The sequence below is a fragment of the Anolis sagrei genome, chromosome 2, assembly GCF_037176765.1.
Source record: "Anolis sagrei isolate rAnoSag1 chromosome 2, rAnoSag1.mat, whole genome shotgun sequence".
Lineage (NCBI taxonomy): Eukaryota > Metazoa > Chordata > Lepidosauria > Squamata > Dactyloidae > Anolis > Anolis sagrei.
Genome location: NC_090022.1, coordinates 207,116,897 through 207,134,058, shown reverse-complemented (window position 1 = coordinate 207,134,058; position 17,162 = coordinate 207,116,897). Strand labels below are relative to the sequence as shown.

Sequence of the window (17,162 nt, the reverse complement as noted above, 5' to 3'; positions counted from 1 at the left end):
CTGCTTATCATGTAGCTATAAAAGTGCCTTGGACTGCGAGAAGATCCAACCAGTCCATCCTCCAGGAAATAAAGCCCGACTGCTCATTGGAGGGAAGGATACTAGAGACAAAGTTGAAGTACTTTGGCCACATCATGAGGAGACAGCAAAGTCTAGTGAAGACAATCATGCTGGGGAAAGTGGAAGGCAAAAGGAAGAGGGGCCGACCAAGGACAAAATGGATGGATGGCATCCTTGAAGTGACTGGACTGACCTTGAAGGAGCTGGGGGTGGTGACGGCCAACAGGGAGCTCTGGCGTGGACTGGTCCATGAGGTCACGAAGAGTCGGAGACGACTGAACGAATGAACAACAACAAAATAAAAGAAAACAGAAGGACCATTCTGAAGAAGAAAAAAAGAATGCCTGCTTTAATGTAACTTTTACATACTACTATATGTATCACATGATTGTCTAACTTGTATCTTAACAAGGATACTGGGTTGCTGTGAGTTTTCCAGGCTGTGTGGCCATGTTCCAGGAGCATTCTCTCCTGATGTTTCACCCACATTTATGGCAGGCACCCTCAGAGTTTGTGAGGTCAGTTGGAAACTAGACAAGGGGAGTTTATATATCTGTGGAAGGTCCAGGGTGGGAGAAAGAACTCTTGTCGGCTTGAGACAAGTGTGCATGTTGCAATTGGCAACCTTGATTGGCATTGAATGGCCTTGCAGCTTCAAAGCCTGGCTGTTGCTGCCTGTGGGAATCCTTTGTTGAGAGGTTTTAGCTTGCCTTGATTGATTCCTGTTAACAACCGCCATGTCAGACTGCACAGAGAAGCCACTGAAATCCACAAGCATGTGGACAATTTCAACAGAAAGGAGGAAGCTATGAATATAAACAAAATCTGGCTATCAGTATTTAAAAACTCTAAAACAGGACAGTAAACAAAGAGCAACACTAAAAAAAAGTCAGGGAATTCCAGACAGGAAACAATCAGGGCAAGCTAACACCTCCCAAAAAAAGATTTTCCAGGCAAGTTGCAAGGCCATTAAATGCTAATCAAGGTGGCCAATTGCAACATTCACACTTGTCTCAAACAGACAAGAGTTATTTATTCCACTCTCGATACTCCATAGATATATAAACCTCACTTGCCTAGTTTTCAACAGACCTCACAACTTCTGAGGATGCCAGCCATAGATGTGGGTGAAACATCAGGAGAGAATGCTCCTGGAACATGGACATACAGCCCAGAAAACTCATAGCAACCGAGTGATTCCGGCCATGAAAGCCTTTGACAATACTTTGAACAAGAATACTGATTACCATATAAGGATATAACAATTAAGATTTAGTTATCAGAACAAATGAATGATGTAATTTAAGAAAGAGATATGATTATACTTATACGCTATGCTGGGGAAATATTTCATGCCACAAGTCAGTACATTTGACAGGTTCATAACGGGTTGAAAATGTGTGGGTGACAGTCCTTGAAAGCAATTTGTAATGCAGTTAATAAAGTGACAGCATTCTCCTTCTAGATTCTCTTGTGACCTAGTAACTGATAGGAATGATAGTTCCTTAACAGTCCACTACATTAACTCATAGGTACTGCTTATTATAGAAAGCCCCCAGTAAGGTTTCTATTACTGTTGGGGACTTGTCTCCCCAATTTCGACCTTCTTCCTCTATGGACACACACACCTAATTAGACTCATTTAATGATAACTGGTTTGTGCTTTATGCACATACAAACAATAGTTTGTCCGTGTTTTTCAAATTAGCATACATCTTAGGAAAAAAAACGGGGAATTTTGTACAGATGTTGATTTTATTAAGCTCGGTCTGAATTCATCGCCATGTTCAGTTTTAGACAGATAATGGATGGACAGACAGATGGACTGATAAACACTAGATCAGTGTTTCTCAACCTTACTAATGCCACGAACACTCAATACAGCTTCTAATGTTGTGGTGACTCCCAACCATAACATAGTTTTCGTTGCTACTTCACAACTATAATTTTACTATTGTTATGAATCGTAATGTAAATATCTGATAAGCAGGATGTATTTTCATTCACTGGACCAAATTTGGCAGGGCTGGGGGGGGGGATTTATTTTGTCATTTGGGAGTTTTAGTTGCTGGGATTCATAGTTTAAAAGGTAAAGGTTGTCCCCTGACATTAAATCCAGTCATGCCCAACTCTGGGATGTGGTGCTTGTCTCCATTTCTAAGCCAAAGAGCCGGCATTGTCCATAGACACCTCCAAGGTCATGTGGCCGGCATGACTGCATGGAGCACCGTTACCTTCCTGACAGAGTGGTACCTATTGATCTACTCACATTTGCATGTTTTCGAACTGCTAGGTTGGCAGAAGCTAGGGCTGACAGTGGAAGCTCACAGCGCTCCCCGGAATCGAAACTGCAACCTTTCAGTCAACAAGCTCAGCAGCTCAGCGCTTTAACCCACTGCGCCACCAGGGGCTCCATAGCTTACCAACAATCACATAGCATTCTGAACCCCACCAATGATAGAATTGAGCCAAATTTCCCACACAGAACCTCCATGCCTTGAAGGGACTTGCTGATGCAAGCTTCCCTCCAGCCTCACATGCTCTTCCTCGCCCATACATGCGCACCATGCTGCCATACACTGAGCATGCCTGCTCTCACCTCCCTGATTGGAGTCTCAGAAACAGCCCTCCTCTTGGCTGAGAGGCCAGCCAATCTCAGCAAGAGGTCTTTTGGTGGGAGGATTCACTGTCTGTTTCCAAAAACAAGGAGAAGGAGAGGTGGAGAGATCTTCAGCTTTCTCTACCAAAGGGGTTCCTAAGACCATCAAAAATATGTTTTCTGGTGGTCTTAGGCAATCCCTCTATGAAACCCTCTTGGGACTCCTCCAGGAGTCCCAACCCCCAAGTTGAGAAACCCTGCACTTGATGCATTTCCCTTCATTAAATTGTATTATTTTGATTGAGGAGGACTCACAGCAGGATGAAATAAAAGAACTTTTAAAAAATGGATTGTTTGCCATGTTGTCTACTTGTCCCTTCGATCTGTACATATTCAACCTGTTATATCTCCCATGTCTTTACAGTTAGCAAAGAAGCTGATCAAATAAAGCTGCTCAGAAAAGCCTCGCTGCTTAGTAAAGTCAGACGTATTGAAAAACTCTTATATGTTTGCATTTCTGAGGTTGCAGTCCTATGAACAAGTCTTCCCTAACTCAGCGGGGAGACACATCCATGGAACTGCTTAAGATGTTTAAACTAGGAAGAGACAGTGCAAGTTAAATCAAATAGCCCCTGATTCAAAATTTATGGGAGAGTGAGCAAGGTATTTGGTACTTTGCCAAAGAAAGCATGATCAAACATTTGGGCTTTGGCTTCCCATGCCTTTGGGAGCTGCACAACATGGCATGTAGAATTCACCTTGTCATTTATTTCATCACTAAAGCATCCACGTCTGTCTTGCCTAGAAAGGGAATTCTCTGACAGTTAGCACTTGCCTGATCAAATATACATCTTAAATAAAAAAGTACTTTTATCCTTCACATTATACGTACCCACAGGACCACAATCTGTGGTTTGATTTATGCACATCCAACTAAATATGTTCTCCGGTGACACTATAATATTTTTGGGTCACAGGCTATCCATTTCAATGAGGTTTGCAACTGCCCACCATTTCATGTATCCACGCAAAGCCCAAAAAAACTATCCATTCAGGATATGGGGGCTGTGCTGTATTTTCCTATTCTAAGACGATTTGTAGTTTTGGAAAAGGGAAATCTCCAGAACCTTTTGTATGATCTTTGGAATGGGATGATCTTGTTAGAAGTCATAACCTTTTGAAAAATTGTGCCATAATGTCTTGTTAAAAGAATGACCTGTTAAAGTCATAACCAGGCCCATAGCCAGGATTTTGTTTCGGGGGGGTGGGGGTGAGTTTGGTTCAGAGGAGGGCTGAGTCTGAGTGAAAGAGGGTCTACCCTAGCAAACCTGGTCATAACCTTTTGGGAAAATGGCATTCACCAGCATTCATTCACACACAGAGAGAGAGCAGAGCAGAGTTTCAGAAGTTGTTAGAATGATATACCTGGTTATCTCTTTGAACTGTTAGGAACAAAGATTGTGCCAATGCACAAAATATGTATAGCAGATCTCCAGAAGTGTTATTTTAGTTGCCCAAAAACATATACTCTCCCTTGAAATATATTTGCCTTTAAATCATTCTCTCAAGAGACAAAAATAAGCAGACTTCTTGATAGATAACCTTGTTGGTTTACTCACAAACTTCATGTATTCAGCATACAGGTACTTTGCTTATCAATCCAATTACAATCCAGTGTGGAAGTCTGACTGTACGACCATGAAGCAGCATAGCAGCACCATAGCCACTTGGATTCTCTTTTTTGGAGAGATAAATTGGGATAATAATAATAATAATAATAATAATAACAACAACAACAACAACAACAACAACAACCTCACGATCATGTTAAAAAACCAAGTATGGGTTGTCAATGTTGCAATCCCAGGTGATAGCAGGATTGAAGAGAAACAACTGGAAAATCTGACATGATATGAGGATTTAATGATCGAACTGCAAAGACTCTGGCACAAGCCAGTCAAGGTGGTCCCAGTAGTGATCAGCACACTGGGTGCAGTGCCTAAAGACCTTGGATTGCACTTAAAAACAAGCGGCACTGACAAAATTACCATCTGCCAGCTGCAGAAGGCCGCCTTACTGGGATCTGCACACATTATTCGCCAATACATCACACAGTCCTAGACACTTGGGAAGTGTCAGACGTGTGAGCCAATGCAACAGCCAGCAGAGTGACCTTGTTTGCTGTGTACTAATCTTTTTGTGTTTCAAATAATAATAATAGCAATATAGTTGCAGAGTAGCGTGATAGTGATTTTCCCCCAAATACCAGTATATTTCTGTTTTCTTCAACAATATAGTTACTGTGGGACACTAGGTTGGTGTGATAAAGGTATCAGAAACTAAAATATGTATAGTGGAGAGAAAAGGATTTTCATGACTGTATTGCCCAGTATACAAAATATTTTCCTTGTCAAAGAGTTAAAGTAGGTGCCAAATTCACTGAAGCCTGATAATAAAATCTTCAGAAAGAAGGAAACATTAATGCTCCAGTGGGTACCATGATATTTCTTTATTTGGTTTTTAAGTTGTTGGCAAAATTGAGCCCTTTTCTCCTTCCTTCCCTTTCTGACACTGTTTTTTCTTCCCATGATCTATTGGCTGTCAAATTGATTCCAGGCAACCAAAGTTAATATACTCCTGGGTTTGCCTAATGCACACAGACTAGAGTAAATTGTGAAATCTCCCCATTTGTCTGCCAAACCAGGCAAAAAACAAAACAAAACAAAAGCCACTGTAAATAATTATTAACAGCGAATTACAAACTGCATCCTACAGTCTCACCATAAATACGTCGGCTTTTCAAAACAGGGAAATGGGTTTTTATGACGAATGATGCCAACATTGTTTGGATCGCTGTCAGATTTTTTTCCAAGCTGGATAGTAATTTATTATTTAGCAGCTAACGCAGGCTTTTTGTTGTTGTTGTTGTTGAACTATGCAATACATCTTGTTTACATGCAGGTATGTAATTGTGTATGTAATCCCTTTGTAGTCTAGCACAGGTTAAAGAATTGAAAAATGATCATGGTGGAGAAGAGGAGAGGCAATACCCGAAGGAAATCAAAGCGAAAGGGAAGCAGGTACTCCTTTGCATGTAAATCAGCTACAATATTTCACAATCATTAACTGTCAGATCAAGATGAGCTCCATATAACATGTAATTCTCCTGCAATGTACAGTGGGAGCGGGACTGAAGTGGCTCACAGAAGATGATGGTTAGTCCACAGGAGACTCTGCTTCTATCAATTGTTCAATACGTATCACTCTTTTGGGTGGAATCAGATACAAAAGTCAATACTATGCATAGTAATTCTGTGGCAAAAAAAGAACAGATGGTGACATAAACGTGTTTTGCCAGCATACTGCAAAACATAGGATTAAATCTGCTGGATCTTATATACACAGAATGCAGGGGTAGCATCACTTCCTTGAATCTAGACACTAGACTCTTATTGGTGCAGGTCAAAATACCATTGGCTTTTTTGCCGCCGCATCACATTGTTGGCCCATGTTTAACTTGTCCACGAGGACTCCAAGACCTTTTTCACACGTAGTGCTCTCGAGCCATTTGTGAGAGCAAAACAAAAGTAAACACCCCTTGCTTTTGCACATCTTTTTGGAAACAGCCTTATTTAAAGAGGAGAGGGAGTGCTGAGTCCAACTTTCTCAGATCTCCAGATTAAGACTTTATCTTCTTTAGATCAGTGAATGGGTTCATCATGAATTTTAAGGTTTGACAAAGAAATATAATCAGGAGGGACATCTCACTGGAGATGTGGTATGCCTTTAAAAAACACAAAGTACTCTTATTTGTCCTTTGAACAATTGTAAGTATTGGCGTAGAGTTCTGACATCTTTAATTTATGGAGTCATTTTTTAGTAAAAGTACATTGATGTCCCATGAAATATATGCTGTAGATCAGACAGAAAGGCAACAGCACACAAACATACAGAAGAAAACAAAGGATATTGAATTCCAGAATATGGGTTACATCTGAAAGGGAAATTGAGACCATATGTTTCCTTGCTTGCACGTGACACAATGGGTTTGTAGCTTTATACTGAGACTGGAAGAGAGTTTGAAGAGTATGATAATTTAAACAACCGGGACTTAATAGGTTTCAACAATTAAATCAGGGCTTAACTTTTCTACTCATAACCCCTTTCCACCTCAGAACTTTTTGTGTTACCCCCAAGTATACAGGTATATAAAGTAAAGGAAAGGTTTCCCTTGACATTAAGTCTAGTCGAGTCCCACTCTGGGGAGTGGGTGCTCATCTCCTTTTCTAAGCTGAAGAGCCAGTGCTGTCCGTAGCCGCCTCCAAGGTCATTTGGTTGGCATGACTGCATGGAGCGCCATTACCTTCCCGCTGAAGCAGTACCTATTGATCTACTCACATTTGCATGTTTTTGAACTGCTAGGTTGGCAGAAGCTGGGGCTAACAACAGGAACTTACCCCGTCCCGCGGATTCGAACTGCTGACCTTCTGGCCAGCAAATTTAGCAGTTTAGCAGTTTTACCCACTGCGTCACTGCAGGACCCATATAGGTGCATAAAATAGGTATAAAAACCAAGCATTTTACTTATAATAAACCAGAATGTGCAAAACTTGCTAAACAGGCTGATTTTCCTTTTTGTGGAGTACAGCGGCAGCATTTTCTGCATAATCCATTGTAAAGACTGCACATTGTTGCCTACAGATTTGTGTAAATGAGTGACCTTCAGAAACCTTTGTTGCCAAAGTTTCTGTGACCCCAACATTGAGATAAGGGGACTTTGGTCTCAGGACCTATAGTTAAAGAAGCAGTAAACTAAACAATATACATTCATTTGATGAGGTTTTCAGAGCCATGTATTTAAAAAGAAACAAGCCACATTTAAGTGGTATGATTTATAAATTGAGCCTTGTATCCAAAATCACATGACCAAAAATCCATTTGGACAATCAGATTTTTCTCGCTATTATTATTATTATTATTATTATTATTATTATTATTGAACTTTATTTGTACCCCGCTAGCATCTCCTGAAGGATTGATGCGGCTTACAAAGGTCTCCTGTGTCATGCAGTTCCCAGGTTCCCCAAGTCTGTTCCACCCAAAGCCCTCTGAAACACAAGTGTGTGGGGGGGGGGGGGGGTGTCCTTTTCCAACAGCAGGGCCTTCCTAAGACAAACTACGACGACAAACCCTATTGCACTTTTGCAGTTGCTTTTAAAATGTACCACTACCTCTTTCTTCCTTTCACATTCCTCTTTGGCCTCAGGTGTATTGCCTTTAAAGGGGTCTTACCTTATTGGATATAGGACCCACCCACCCCCCAATTTTGCCGCAATTTTTGAAACTGAACAGATTCAAATAGCTATTCAGCTCCTGCTTATATTAGTAACTGACATAATTATCTGTAGTAGTAACTAGCAGGATATGTGTGTTTTGTGACACACTAAACCATAGATACAAATATGATCAGTGCTTTCAAAAATTAACCACAAAAGGAAACAATGGCACTTCTGCTTTGAGAGATATTAGAATTTAATTATTTAAACCACCTCATTATAAAGACATATGTTTCAGAGTTGCAAATTTCATGACAGCCTAGTTCTATTTTGTAGAAAGTGCAGTAGTTGTTTTTTCTACTACACTATTCCAGCTTTTGATGGGAGCGCTATGGAGGAATGTTTTAATTGCAACTGTTATCAAGACACTGTAACTGCTGTAAAATGCAATATGGGTCTTCCATATACAAGGATTATCTGAAAAGTAAGGTTATAAGGCACGTAGCTCTTGCAGGGAATTTTCACGGGGGAAGTTGGTATCACTGTCGTGTAGTAGGAAGCCAGTGGAAGCAAACGAGCAGTGCCAGTTGTCATTAGCTCATCAACTGGTGAAGGTTAGAGATGTTAGAAGATGTGGTGAAGGTTAGAGATGAGCGTCCTCATTCCATTTCCCTTCTGTCTGTCTCCTTCATGCGCGTCTACACACCACTCATGCAACACAAGAGTTGTTGACTTCATTTTGTTGGGATGTTTTAAGCCACCCCTCTCACAGCCCCGATCACGCACCCAGTGACTATCATCTGTTCACTAAACTAAAGAAACACCTGGGTGGAAAACACTTTTCAGATGACAATGAAATGAAAACCGAAGTGACAAATTGGCTGAAAAAGGTGGCGGAAGACTTCTATGACACAGACATCAAAAAACTTGTCCCATGGATGACAAAATGTATTGAACGGAATAGTGATTATGGAAATACTGATTATGGAAAAATTGAATGGTGATTATGTGGAGCCCCCCGTGAAGTAATGGGTTAAACCCTTGTGCCAGCAGGACTGAAAACCAACAGGTCAGAGGTTCAAATTCGGAGAGAGTGCAGATGAGCTCCCTCTGTTAGCTCCGGCTCCCCATGTGGGGACATGAGAGAAACCTTCCACAAGGATGATAAAACATCAAAACATCCAGGCATCTCTTGGGCAACGTCCTTGCAGACAGCCAATTCCCTCACACCAGAAGCGAGTTGCAATTTCTCAAGTCGCTCCTGATATGAAAAAAGTGGAAAAATAATGTTATACCTATGCTATTATCCATGTAAGTTTTATTAAAATATATTCATTCTTTGTATTTTTTTAATTGTAACCTTACTTTCCAGATATCCCTTGTGTGTGTGTATGCAAAGCCATAATCCTTGATGCAAGGAAAACAAGGTAGCCTGATCCAGATACTCTGCACCTCTCTACCTATATTTTGTGTTGTAAACAGCTGTTGTCAACCCTAGCCAAAATGAACTTGAAAAGGATTCATACTATTTAATTACAGCAGTTTCATTCCACTTTAACTGCTGAATTTGGTGTAGTGGCTCAATTGGTGACAATGCAAACTGGCTCAATGTAGTGGCTCAATGCAAACTGGAGAGCAAAAAAGAGGAAAACTCTACCTGTCCACTTTCGATAGTACTGGCACACATACATTATAAAAATGTAAAATGGAAAGACATTATTGTTTAAAAGTGTGCCTTTGTTCTGTTTCTATTTTAGTATCATGTTTCCCTTGGCCCTTACTGATAAGAATTCAGTGAGCCAAACTTTCTGGAAACCTGAGTGAATGAGACAAAAGTAAAGTTTTCACAGTTGTCGAGTTTGACTTTTTTAGCCAGTTTTGGAACTATGCCCCTCAATGAGCGCAGCCCCATCCTTTGCTCTTCATACCACACATTGCCCATATTTACCGTCTCCTTCCGAGCAGTCAAATAAAAGGGAGACTTGGCCTCCATTTGAGAAGGAGGCCGGTGGAGGTACATATATTTGTAGAGGAGGCAATAAGGGCAGAACCTGTGTCCTTTGGAGTGTTCGTGGTATATCTGCCCATAGTACACTCGGTTCAAGCCCATCCTTTTCTCTCGTTTCACGTTGTCAGACCTGGCAAAAAAGGGCCGGTTCTGTGCATCCTTCAGTAGTTCAATGTCACCGTACATTAGGTCAGCATGCTCCTGCAAGGTTCTCATATTCAAGTACTGGCTGTTATATTTCACCACCGTGGACAGTAAGGCCATGGGACTTCCATCGCCCAAGCACCCGGTCCTCCACATCTCTTCTTCGTCAGAAAAGGAGAAATAAACGATGTTACGGGAACGAGCACCCGACATCCCGGCTTTGCTGAGGACCCTCAACTTCTCCTTGAGCTTCTTGGTAGAAGAACTGAAGCTCCCACTTGTGATGGAAAACCCTATGCCAGCATTCTTCAGAATCCGGTCTAACCCCCGGCGGATGGCATGAAGAGACGTCGCCAGGAAATCTGCGCCATCTGTTTTCTTCACAGTGACGTAGAAATCCTCAAGGAGTTCATTCAACTTCACCGCTGGAATCTGGGAATAGAGTAAATAATGTAAATGTAAATGTAATAATAATACACCGAGTAAAATAAGAAATGTAATTATAATAATAATAACAGAGTAAAATGATAAATAACTTTGACTTGAGTATAAGCCGAGGGAAGCTTTTTCAGCCTACAAAAGGGGCTGAAAAACTCAGCTTATATTCGATTATATATGGTACATTGTTTTGTTGTTGTTGTTCATTCATTCAGTCGTCTCCGACTCTTCATGACCTCATGGACCAGCCCACGCCAGAGCTCCCTGTCGGCCGTCACCACCCCCAGCTCCTTCAAGGTCAGTCCAGTCACTTCAAGGATGCCATCCATCCATCTTGCCCTTGGTTGGCCTCTCTTCCTTTTACCTTCTACTTTCCCCAGCATAATTGTCTTCTCTAGGCTTTGCTGTCTCCTCATGATGTGGCCAGGTACATTGTTTACATTGCTTTAAATAGGTCAAGTTGAGTTCAGACAGAATGCAGGATAAAAATGTTTTAATAAAGAAAATATAAAACACGCTGGGTCACTGGCAAAAAAAGGAGATGGAGAATAACGTTGGGAGAGGAATGGGTGCATTGTTGGATTGTTAAGAGTGTATTTGAAAGAATATTAAAAACTTTAAATTAAAAACATCCCTACAAATGAAATACAGGTGCATTTAACTTTACAACTCATTTGGCCCTGAAAATTATGCTTCATTTTTTTCAGTTATTAGAAAAACACACAAAAAAACCTCCTTAAGTTTTTTCCTGTTGTACCACAAACTTCCTCCTTTTCTACTCAGATCTGCTTACAGCTTCAATAAATCTCATAATTAAAAGGAAAGCTTTAAGCTGGTTATAATGAGGTGCCGGGGAAAAAAACAGAAGGCAGGAATGAATAATATTGCCTTTGATGCTGAGAGATGAGAAAACTGCAAAGAACCTTATCCTTGCATCCTCTTGTCACAAGATTAATTTCACCTATCTTATTCCTTATCTGTGCATCAGACTTTATTAAGCTACATGGATACACAAGCCTGCAGCTAGAAATAGCATGATAAAAGGGACGAAGGAATGTGGGGAGAATTGGAGTAGAGTCTAAATACAAGTGGCCTAATCTGCTAAAGTTGAGACTAGATAATAACTGAATAAAGTGTAATTTCATATAATACAAAATAAGCACCGATTACTGATTCCAGAAATCAGTAGGTTTACTTCTTACTTAACACTTCGATAGAAACTATATGTTTCTCCTCTGTAAGTAGGGATACCTTTTGGTTGCCCATTCCTTCACAAAGTTTGGGAATCATTGCTCTGTAACCTTGGAGTGAAAACATTTTTTCTTGAAGATAAAAAGCATTATTTATGTTAGGAAAATGTGGCTGTATTTGGAATTTGTGCCTCTCGAGCTCCATGTGCATGTCCTGGAAAGTAGACCACCTTGAGTCGCCTATGGGCTGATATGGGCTGGATAAAAATAATGTAAATAAATAAATAAATTTGTAGGACCACTATTGGTAAGCAAGATTGGTCTTGTCAGTGGGAACCAGTTATGATGCCTATCTATTATCTCCACTATCAGAGACAGTGTATTTCTCAATACCAGTTAGTGCAGTGTTTCTCAACCTGGGGGTTGGGACCCGTGGGGAGTCGCAAGGGGGTTTCAGAGAGGTCACCAAAGACCACCAGAAAACATATATTTTTCATGGTCTTAGGCTGAAGATCTCTCCACCTGACCTCTTTTTTTTTTTTGGAAACAGATGGTGAATCCTCCCACCAAAAGCCATATTCCGCTGTGATTGGCCAGCCTCGTAGCCAAGGGGAGGGCTGTTTCTGAGACTCCAAGCGGGGAGGGAAGAGCAAATGTACTTGGCGCATGGCCACATAGTGATCATGTGCGGGCAAGGGAGAGTGTGCAAGGTTGGAAGGAGGTTCGCGCCAGTGAGTCCTTCAAGGCATGGTGGTTCTGTGTGGAAAGTTTGGCCCAATTCTGTCGTTGGTGGAGTTCAAAGGGCTCTTTGATTGCAGGTGAACTATAAATCACAGTAACTACAACACCTAAATGTTAAGGTTTGTTTTCCCCAAACTCCACTAGTGTTCACATTTGGGCATATTGAGTATTCATGCCACCTTTGGTCCAGATCCATCATTGTTTGAGTCTATAGTGTTCTCTGGATATAGATGAACTACAACTCCAACACTCAAGGTCAATGCCCACCAAACCTTTACAGTATTTTCTATTGGTTGTAGTTCTGTGTGCCAAGTTTGGTTCAATTCCATCATTGGTGGAGTTCACAGGCTCTTTGATTGTAGATTAACTATAAATCCCAGCAATTACAACTCCAGAATGACAAAATCTAATACCTCCCTTACAATCCCACCAGTATTCAAATTTGAGTGTATCGGGTATTTGTGCCAAATTTGGTTCAGTGAATGAAATAACATCCTGCATATCAGACATCTGCATTACAATTCCTAACAGTAGCAAAATGACAGTTATGAAGTAGCAATGAAAATAAAGTAATGACGAGGAACTGTATTAAGGGGTCGCGGCATTACGAAGGTTGAGAAACACTGTTCTGCAATATGCATGTTTTCTGAGAGTGTAAATGTGTGTCAGTCTTTTAGGACTCAAGACTTTTAATATCATCTGGTGACCCATTTTTTCACATTATTTACATTTTAATCACTTTTTATGCTTATTTTTATTCTTGCTCTTCCTCTGCATCCTTGCTTATTTGCTCCTGTTCCTCTATAGATCATTCTCTTTCTTTTGACATTTATCTTCACCTCTCTCTCTCTTACTCAAAAAGGCACTATTAGCATAATTCACCTGTGGGTTAGATTGCAATTGCCTAGCTGAGACCAACCGATCATACAGTAGGGATGTGCTTTGTTTGAGAGACGATCAAGCCAACACGATCTTTAATGCTAGCTCTCTTCAAAGTCTTATTTCTGAAACAATAATGGAACCAGAACTGGATCCCACACAAACATGACTAGCAATCTGGGGTCAATTCTGTATCTTGGGAGTGGGGGGGGGGGGGGGGGAGGCTGAAGGAGAAAATTGTGGTCAGATGTTTGAGTGGCTGGCATGTCCACTTAATCACAGGACATGGTTATGCTCTTAGGAACATACTATGAATTCTATTTTTTTTTATTTCTATGCTTCTGTAATTCGGTCTTCAGTGTGTATGGAAAGAAGCCCCCCATCCGTCGGCCATATTCACAAAGGAGGCTTGTGGTTTCCCCACTTTTAAGGGGTTCCTATGCCCCTAACACTGCAAATCTGACCAACTACCTAGGAAGAGTTAGAGGAAGGTCTATTTATTTGATTGCAATGCCGTGTAAATTGCATTGCTGGTCTTAAAATGCCCACATTGATACAATTACAGATAAGGAAAGGAAAAAATGACCAAAAAAAGAATAATAATGCAGTGTGACAAAACAAGTGGGGAAAGAAGAGCAACAAAGAAGCAACCTATTTCTATTAGGAAATGGCAGTGAGAAGAGGCAGAAGCGAGAAGCTTCCATCCCATTCCCCCTCCCTTGTGTAATATTATTTATTATGCCTAAGACTAAAGAATACTGCAGAAAGAAAGGCAGTCTTCCATCCATCTTTGCCTTCTTTTTATACCTGAGTGGAGTTCAGGAGCAATGCAAGGAAACCATTTTGAGCACCTGAGTGTTGTAGATCAACCAGAGGCTGATGGTTTAACAGATGGTTTAGAGAGGATTGTGGGCTTTCCTGTGGCACAAAGTGATGGGTTCTCAAGTCTGGGAAATTCCGGTCTGGGAAATGATGTTTCTCTCTGTGAGAAAACTGGCTCAGGAAGTGCAGGGCCTTAAGGCCAGTCTGAGGAGTCAGAAGTAGCAACAGCAGATAAGGAATCGAGTGAAGAACTAAGTGATAAGGAGGATTCCCAGGAGAAACCACCTGTAGGTACGGAGATCAACAAAAGTCTTTGTTTACAAATCAGAGCTGAAAATAGATTACACCAGTCTGAGAATTACATAGGAAAGTTGGGGAGAAAATTCACAGGAGACGTAATGCTTTATGGGTGCCTATTAAACAACAAGTTGTTTACCTCAAGCTCAGTTCAGGTAATGCTGTGTTAGAGTGAGAAGCTAAGCCTGAGTTCTCTTGTTCTTGGTTCACGTCAAGGTTTGGTTTTGGATTTTAATATCCTGGAAGTTTTCTGTGCTCCTGTTCATGTACTTCTGTTCAAATTTTTACTACAGTAGCTTTACCTTCTTGCTTGTGGACTTATGCTGTACCTGTGATTTCTGGCTGTTCCTGGACTTTGTCACCTCTGGAACTTTTTGAGGCATTTGGATTATTGTTTGGTTATCATGTGTTGCTAACTCTTTTTAGATTATATATCTTCTTTTCTTATTCCTGCTTTTTATATGTTTTACAATAAACTGTTTGCTTATATTTTTGGACTCTTGTGTGGTGTGGTGGTCATAGGTGTTTCCAGTCCTGGAATGCAAGACTAAGATGAAGCAAAGCAATAATGAATATTTTCAGGAAGGGATTAAGTTCATAAGGTTATCTGTATAGAAAGACTGTGGGGGCCATTTTGAATTCAGCCGGAGCGAATTCAAAATGGAATCGAGTGCCTTCGGTTCTTTTCAGAGAGAATGCAGTTACAATTGTTGTTGTTGTTGTTTATTTGTTCAGTTGCTTCTGACTCTTCGTGACCTCCTGGACCAGCCCATGCCAGAGCTCCCTGTTGATGGTCGCCACCCCCAGCTAATTCAAAGTCAAGCCAGTCACTTCAAGGATACCATCAATCCATATTGCCCTTGATCACCCCCTCTTCCTTTTTCCTTCCATTTTCCCCAGCAGTGACAATGTTTAATTCAAAATGTCCCACTCCATTTTTGCAGGGAAGTTTAGTCCCTTGATCCTTACTTAAAATGGCCACCACAAGGTGCCTAAAATGGTTCCCCCACATTGCTGATGATCTCTGCTTTGGCCAAAAAAGAAAGCAAAGAAGGAGGGAAGGGTGCCTTTCTTTCTCTATTTTAGGTAATGGGGTAGGAGCATCTCGCCTCTGTGTCTTCTCACTGCCTTCCTGCAAGTCCCCATTTCAAAACTGACTTGATCCAGGTTTTCTCGAGTGATTTTATAGCTTTGCTGCACCAAATCTCAATTCAAATACCATAGCCAAAGCCACTCACTCACCTTTGTAATGTCCATGTAGTCTTTCAGGCCTTTGGTCATGCACCAATACCGCCACACATTCAGAGCGTACCGGGTTGCCTTAGTCGTATTTGGGCTCACGGCACTGATACAAAGATACTTCAAATTGTCATCAAAATTAAAGATGGGGAATTTGTTGAGCTTGGTCGAATAAGCTGAAAAGCAAGCGGGGAAAATGCAGCAATGAGATTAATTTGTCCAACTTCATTAATGTATCTTAATTGGAACGGTTGTCACAAATACTGCAAGGTATATTTGCAGCTGGAGGCTGTGATCCAAATCTTAATGAAGTCGGTAATAAATCAAGGGGGAGAATTCCATCTCTTTTGAAGGAATGCAGCCCCCACGTTGAACCAAAACAGAAATTTCACTGCAGCTCTTTAATACACATTTATTATTGAAGGCATTGCCTGAGGAAAGGTATTTCAGCAGAGCTTGATTTAAATTGTCTCTGTGGCAAGATGAAAAATATTAAGCACAATAAATATTATGCGTAAAATAACATGTATGACCTTTGCATCAAGGAAAGCTGTGAGAGAGACTCTTGTCTGCAGAAGCCAGAAAATGGAAAAATATATTACAATAGGAAGCAGAAGGGTATTTATTCTCGACGATGCATAATTTTTTCATCTCCAAGTAGATTTGTCCTATTCTACAAGAACATCTATATCAATGTTTCTCAACCTTCCTAATGTTGTGACCCCTTAACACAGTTCCTCATGTTGTGGGGACCCACAATCATAAAATTATTTTTGTTGCTACTTTACAACTGTAATTTTGCTACTGTTATAAATTATAATATAAATATAAATATCTGATATGCAGGATTTGTTTTCATTCACTGGACCAAACTGGGCGCAAATACCCGATACGCCCAAATGTGAATACTGGTGGGGTTGGGAAGGGCAATTAATTTTGTCATTTGGGAGTTGTAGTTCCTGGGATTTATAGTTCAGCTACTAGCATTCTGAACTCCACCAACAATGGAACTGAACACAGTACTCTCATGATCAAAAGAAAATACTGGAAGGGTTTGGTGAGCATTGACCTTGAGTTTTGGAGTTGTAGTCCACCTACATCCACAGAGTACTATGGACTCAAATAAAGTGCACATTTTTTTCTTTAATGTACAGATATCTCTGAAATAAATGGGCATTTCTAAAGTCCATGGACCTTTGTTCCTTCCTCTTATAAAAATATTGGTTCTGAAAAAAACATTATCTTCTTAATACTCAAACACACCCCAATACAAATTGGGAGAACTAGAGAAGTTTACTCCTCTCATGTGCATGCAAAGAAACACACAAGTGTTTTGTATAATAGCCAGAGCTTGTCAGCAGTAGCTGGTGGTTTCCTTCTTCACTGGGAGTACTAAATCTACTCCTATTTTTACTTTAGACTTTAATGGAGCTGCCCAAGGTGCTGAACCCTATTTCTAAATAACTCCA

The 17,162-nt window shown here is 40.7% G+C and overlaps 1 protein-coding gene across 1 annotated transcript in view; it reads right to left on the bottom strand.

Moving 5' to 3' along the window:
* Window positions 1-8,090: 8,090 nt before the first annotated feature.
* The window catches only part of KIAA1958 (KIAA1958 ortholog), a 65,656-nt gene continuing 56,584 nt past the window's right edge, over window positions 8,091-17,162 (bottom strand). Inside the window, exons 4-5 of the mRNA XM_060762491.2 lie at window positions 15,697-15,869; window positions 8,091-10,519 (exon numbers count right to left, since the gene is read on the bottom strand). Of these exons, the coding sequence (XP_060618474.2) occupies window positions 9,713-10,519; window positions 15,697-15,869 (980 nt within the window). The 3' untranslated portion in view covers window positions 8,091-9,712. The remainder of the gene's footprint in view (window positions 10,520-15,696; window positions 15,870-17,162) is intronic.